The following is a 5,650-nucleotide window of genomic DNA, read 5'->3' as shown; positions in this document are numbered from 1 at the left end:
ATAGATCGCCAGCCCCCCCCGGCCCGGGCCCCCCCCCGCTCTCCCCCCGATCCCGGACCCGCGCGCGCCGCCCGCGCTCACCGCCAGCGCCGCCGCGCCCACTTCCGGGCCTGGCCACGCCCACTTCCGGCAATGCCTCGCCCGGCACCATAGAGTCGCGAGGGGGCGTGGCCAGAGCGGCGCGCGGCAAGATGGCGGCGGCCAGGCTGGGAGGAACGGTGCGAGAGCGGGGAATGGGGGAAAGGGAAAAAGGGTGGGGAAAGGGGGGAGAAAGGAGGGAGAGCGGAAAAACAGGGGAAATGGGAGGAAAAGGGTAAAAAGGGGGTGAAAGGAGGAAAGGGGGGAGGGGGGGAAATGAAAGGGAAAAGGGCGGAAAGGGAGAAAAGGAGGGGAAATGGGGGAGATTGGGGGTAAGGCAGGATGGGGGGGGAATTAGGTTATTGGGGGAAAAGAGGAGAAAGAGAGGGAAGGAGAGTCTGAGCAGACAGAAAGGGATTTTGGGGGGAAAAGGGAAGTGTGGGGGATTTGTGGGGTTTGGAGGGGGGGTGGGATTGGGACTCATGTCCAGCAGGATTTGGGGGGTCCCTGTGTGCCGAGGCTCCCAGGCCTGATATCCCCGCGTTTTCCCTGTTCCTTCCAGCTCTGCTCCCTGCGCCGTCATCTCCTGTGGCCGCTGATCCCACAGCGCAGCTACCGTGGGGACTCCCCTATGGATTCCGGGAAAGATGTGCTGGAGATCCCACTGCCCCCCTGGCAGGAGCGCCCCGAGGAGCCTCTGSACACCAAGAGAGCCCGGCTGCTGTACGAGAGCAGGAAAAGGGGGATGCTGGAAAACTGCATCCTGCTCAGGTGGGCTTGGCTCTGAGTGCCCCAGGAGCTTTCATTAACAGGAAAGAATTTATTGAGGTGAAAAATGCTTGGGATAAATTGCTCCAAGGGCTTTGCTGGTCCAGGATCCAATGATGGAGTAGAACAAGGAGACCCCAGTGAGACAAAATTCTTTGGGTGGGGTGTATGTAAGTCCTGAGACTTGTGAATACAAGGCCAGTTGGATTTTGGGATTGGAGGAGAGATTAAAATCACAGAATCATGGAATTCTGGAATGGTTTGGGTGGGAAAGGATCTTAAAGGCACCTTCCACGTTTCCAGGTTGCTCCAAGCCTTGTCCAGCATGGTCTGGAATGCTTCCAGGGATGGGCAACCACAGCTTCTCTGATAAATCCATTTCAGGGCCTCACCACTCTCTCAGGGAAGAATCTCTTCCCAATATCTCCTGTAAACCAGTGCATGGAATCCTGGCATGGTTTGGGATGGAAGGGATTTAGGGATCATCCCATTCCACCCCCTGCCACGAGCAGGGACACCTTGCACCAGATCAGGTTGCTCCAAGCCCTTATCCAGCCTGGATATGGGGATTCCAGGAATGGGGATTGCACAGCTTCCCTGGGAATGCTGTGCCAGTGTTTTCCCACCTGCTGAGGTRAAGGAGAGCAGGCTGGGAGTGCGTGGTAGAGTTGGGTGTCATATCCCAACTCTTCATCTCCCACTCATCCTGATCCATCCCTCTCCAGCCTCTTCGCCAAGGAAAACCTGGCCCAAATGAGCGAGGAGCAGCTGAACCGCTACGACCGCCTCATCAACGAGCCCAGTAACGACTGGGACATTTATTACTGGGCCACTGGTACGTGTGGCCATTGGGACACCGGGATGGGCCCCTGGGACACCGGGATGGGCCATTGGGATACCGGGATGGGCCATTGAGATACCAGGATGGGCCATTGGGATACCAGGATGGGCCATTGGGATACCGGGATGGGCCATTGGGATACCAGGATGGGCCATTGGGACACCGGGATGGGCCATTGGGACACCGGGATGGGCCCCTGGGACACCAGGATCCCACTTGGGAACAGCGTGCAGCTGATTTTTCCCTGTTTTCCCCCAGAGGCAAAGCCCACGCCAGCGGAATTCGACACCGACGTGATGGCCATGCTGAGGGAATTTGCCAAAAACAGGAACAGGGAGCAGAGGCTCCGGCAGCCAGACCTGGAATATCTGTTTGAGCCACCACGCTGAGGGAGGGGATGCCTCTGTGCCCATTCCCTGGAGGACTCTGGACTGATGTTTCTGCCTTCCCTGTGGTTTTGCTCCTCTTCCAGCAGCCTTTGGACGCTCGNTGGGATACCGGGATGGGCCACTGGGATACCGGGATGGGCCCCTGGGATACCGGGATGGGGGATGGGCCACTGGGATACCGGGATGGGCCACTGGGATACCGGGATGGGCTGTTGGGATACCGGGATGGATGGGCCCCTGGGACACCAGGATCCCACTTGGGAACAGCGTGCAGCTGATTTTTCCCTGTTTTCCCCCAGAGGCAAAGCCCACGCCAGCGGARTTCGACACCGACGTGATGGCCATGCTGAGGGAATTTGCCAAAAACAGGAACAGGGAGCAGAGGCTCCGGCAGCCAGACCTGGAATATCTGTTTGAGCCACCACGCTGAGGGAGGGGATGCCTCTGTGCCCATTCCCTGGAGGACTCTGGACTGATGTTTCTGCCTTCCCTGTGGTTTTGCTCCTCTTCCAGCAGCCTTTGGACGCTCGCTCGTGGAATGCTGAATAAAGCCGTGGCTGCCGGCCCTGCCCCTCTCTGCATTGTGCCATCGGGGTCGGGTCCTTGGGGACATTCTTAKCTTGCTCTGGCACATCCCACTTCACTGATGTTCCCAATTCCTACCTGCCCCTTTTCCCAGGACCCCCAGGAGGTGGCAGGGCACTGTAGGTCCCGCTTGGAGCAGGACATTGCAGGACATTCCCGGTGCCCTCCATCACAGCCTCCTGGGAGGTCCCCATTATCGCGGTTACCAGGAAACAGTGGCATTCCACGGGCACATTCCACAGCCTCCGGGGCTGCCRGGAGGGCCCTGCACCTCCAGCCATGGCCTAGGGCAGTCCCTSGGGCCATTCCCAGCATCACGGGGCCATTCCCAGTGCCAGGATGCCATCCCTGCCGCAGGACGGAGTTGGGGGGGGGTTCCCCACCGTGATGGGCCCCCCCTCCGAGCTCAGGGGCTTTTATGTCACCACCTACGAGGCGGCCTATGGGCAGAGGCCCTCGGGGTCACCCCGAAAGTACGAGGTGGGGCGCGTTATGGGGGTTGAGCCCCCGAGTGAGAGCAGCGTGCGGCCCCTGCATGGCAACCCCACCGGCTCTGGATAYGTCGTCAACAACTTCTCAGAACTCTCATCCTTCATCTTCCCCCACCTGGAGCGGTAGGTCCCTGCTCTGGGAGTTTGGGGGTTGAGTTTTGGGATCACTCCATCACAGCTGTTCCTGTCACAGCCAGGACACCGATGTGTCCACCACCGCTGAGGACTTCAGGGTGTTCGGGCGCCCCATTTTCCAAAGGATCCTGCCCCAGAGCATCGATGAGCAGGACTCTCGGTATCCCACAGAYTTCTCCCTTTCCCGCCTCCGTTTCGAGGAGATGAGACCTCCGAAAACATCYGAGGAATACAGCACCGAGTGCCAGTGTGCTTGTGCTGCCCAGCCAGGTGTGGTTTTGGGGTCTTGGGATCCCAGGAAAGCTCCCATTACCAGCAGAATTTTGGGGTGTTGGGAATCCCAGACAAAGCTCCATCCTCAGTAGGATGGTTTTGGGGTGTTGATATTGCAGGCACAGCATCATCCTTGGGAGAGTTTTGGGGTGTTGGGAATCCCAGGGAAAGSTCCATCCTTARTAGGAKGGTTTKGGGGTGTTGATATCSCAGGCACACCATMGTCCTCWGGAGTGTTTTGGGGTGTTGGGATCACAGGGAAAACTCCAGTCTCGGGAGGTCCTGGGGATCCCAGAGAAAATTCCGTGCTTTATGAGGGTTTTGGAGGGTTAGGATTCTCAGGAAATCTCCAACCCCAAGAGGGTTTGGGGTCCTGGGGGCTCCAGGTTCAGGTTCRTCTTCAGGAAGATTTTGGGGGTCTCAGTGGTCCCAGGGCCACATCCAGCTTTAGGCATTTGGGGGTGTCAGTGSTTCTGGAGCCAAGTCAGACCTCAGGAGGTTTTGGGGATGTTGGAGACCCCCTGCCCCGTTTCACCCCCTCACCCACCCCCAAACACAGTGGGACAGGTAATGCCCACATGGGGACACACAGGACATCCCTGCTCCATCTGCTCCCCACAGATGCCCCACAGAGGACGATGGAGCTGTCGGGTTTCACCGGGACCGCCCCGAGGAGTGACCTCGCCCTGCCAGAGCAGCCTGTGAGCCCTGTCCCCACCACATCTCCTGTCCCCTCCACCCCTCAGCACCCCAGCCCTGTCCCCACCACATTTCCTGTCCCCTCCACCCCTCAGCACCCCAGCCCTGTCCCCACCACGTCTCCTGTCCCCTCCACCCCTCAGCACCTCAGGGATCACTTTTCCTCTCCCACAGCTCGACACCAACGGTGACCGGATGGATTTCCTTCCCTCCACATGCAGCGCTGTAAGCAAAGGGAGGGGATGGCAAAGGCAGGGATGTCATGTCCTGGTGCTCCCGGTGGGCTCTGAGGCAGTGGGAGCTGCCTGGCACGGGAATGAGCAGGATCCCATCCCTGTGTCCCCACACAGCCCCAGCCTGCCATGGGCTGCCCCGCTGCCTTTGCCCCTCCGGAGCTCCGAGTGGGACCCAAGGGAGTCACTGCTGAGAAGGTGGGTGCAGCCATGTCCCCTGTCTGTCCCCATTCCCTTTCCCATGGGATCTCATCCCAACCCACTCCACCCCTCAGGAGCCGCTGACCTTCGCCGCAATCCAGAACCAGTACTTGACCGAACTCTCACCAATGGCCCCGATAGAGCCAGGTGAGTTTGGGGGGGATTGCAGCCCYCAGGAGGAGTGGACACCCCCCTCAGCAACCCCTCCTGGATTTTCCAGGCTGGTGGACACAGGAYCCGATCACCTGGGCGCCAAGATCCGTGGAGGGCGTCCAGCCGCCACGTCCCAGCGGCTTCAGCACCAACAACCATCCCACCAGCCTGTGGCACACCAATGACCGACTGATGTAACTCCCTTCCAAAAAATGCTGCCTCATCCCAGGAGTCCCCAAATCCCTGTGGGAGGAATAAAGACCCTGCGTGCCATGCCGTTGCTCTGCCCCCTCCTCTCCCCATTTTGGCATCCTAAAGGCTGGCAGGGTGATTGGGAACGGTTGCCGGGTGTCGCCTGGCCAGCTGCCGCTGGAGGGCTGTATGAGCCCAGCTTTCCAGCTTTCCGAGCCTGCTTTGGGATGACACAGCTTATTTGTGGCAGGAAAATTCAGGCAGGGCTGTGGTGGGAAGCGGGAGGATGAGGAGGTGGAGGAAGGACTCTGCAGGGAGGGCAGCCTTGGGGGAACTTTACCCTTGTCTTCTCTGGCCGTGGGACTGTGGAAGGGCACCAGGAAGGGTCTCAGGGAACTGGGGGATCACGGAGGGAGACCCCACCGATTTAGGGACCCCCAACCATTTTAGGGATCCCCAGCAAGCCCAGGGACTCCCACACCCAGTTTAAGGACCCCACACTGAGCTCAGGGTGGGGGCGCTGATGCCAAACTGCTGCTAAAGGGGTTGGGAATAATGGGATGCGAGGGGGTCCTGCCTGGTTTGGGGAGAGGGCGGGGTCACGTAGGGCTC

At 59.6% G+C, this 5,650-nt stretch overlaps 3 protein-coding genes across 5 annotated transcripts in view; 2 read left to right on the top strand and 1 right to left on the bottom strand.

Moving 5' to 3' along the window:
- CPSF7 (cleavage and polyadenylation specific factor 7) overlaps positions 1-109 on the bottom strand; it is a 7,971-nt gene extending 7,862 nt beyond the window's left edge. The window contains exon 1 of the mRNA XM_057377381.1: positions 82-109. The gene's annotated coding sequence lies outside the window, so the exon portion shown is untranslated. The remainder of the gene's footprint in view (positions 1-81) is intronic.
- A 26-nt stretch (positions 110-135) lies between these two features.
- On the top strand, positions 136-2,657 carry SDHAF2 (succinate dehydrogenase complex assembly factor 2). Of its 2 annotated transcripts, none has more exons than XM_057377389.1 (4): positions 136-218; positions 641-849; positions 1,572-1,681; positions 2,376-2,657. In XM_057377389.1, exons 1-4 carry the CDS (start codon positions 192-194, stop codon positions 2,504-2,506), a joined length of 477 nt encoding a protein of 158 aa, XP_057233372.1. In that variant the 5' UTR covers positions 136-191; the 3' UTR covers positions 2,507-2,657. The 2 variants fall into 2 exon arrangements, with proteins under 2 accessions (XP_057233372.1, XP_057233371.1); XM_057377388.1 differs by lacking the exon at positions 2,376-2,657 and adding an exon at positions 1,946-2,172.
- A 163-nt stretch (positions 2,658-2,820) lies between these two features.
- Positions 2,821-5,608, top strand: LOC130580104 (uncharacterized). 2 transcript variants are annotated; one of them, XM_057377384.1, is made up of 7 exons: positions 2,821-3,275; positions 3,346-3,557; positions 4,182-4,261; positions 4,434-4,484; positions 4,610-4,690; positions 4,768-4,840; positions 4,914-5,608. In XM_057377384.1, exons 1-7 carry the CDS (start codon positions 3,001-3,003, stop codon positions 5,042-5,044), a joined length of 903 nt encoding a protein of 300 aa, XP_057233367.1. In that variant the 5' UTR covers positions 2,821-3,000; the 3' UTR covers positions 5,045-5,608. The 2 variants fall into 2 exon arrangements, with proteins under 2 accessions (XP_057233367.1, XP_057233365.1); XM_057377382.1 differs by having other exon boundaries at positions 4,768-5,608.
- The last annotated feature ends 42 nt before the right edge of the window (positions 5,609-5,650 follow it).

This window comes from Malurus melanocephalus, unplaced genomic scaffold, assembly GCF_030028575.1.
Source record: "Malurus melanocephalus ecotype Western Australia unplaced genomic scaffold, MMel_1.1 scaffold_310, whole genome shotgun sequence".
Taxonomy (NCBI): domain Eukaryota; kingdom Metazoa; phylum Chordata; class Aves; order Passeriformes; family Maluridae; genus Malurus; species Malurus melanocephalus.
This window is presented reverse-complemented; position numbering and strand designations above follow the sequence as displayed.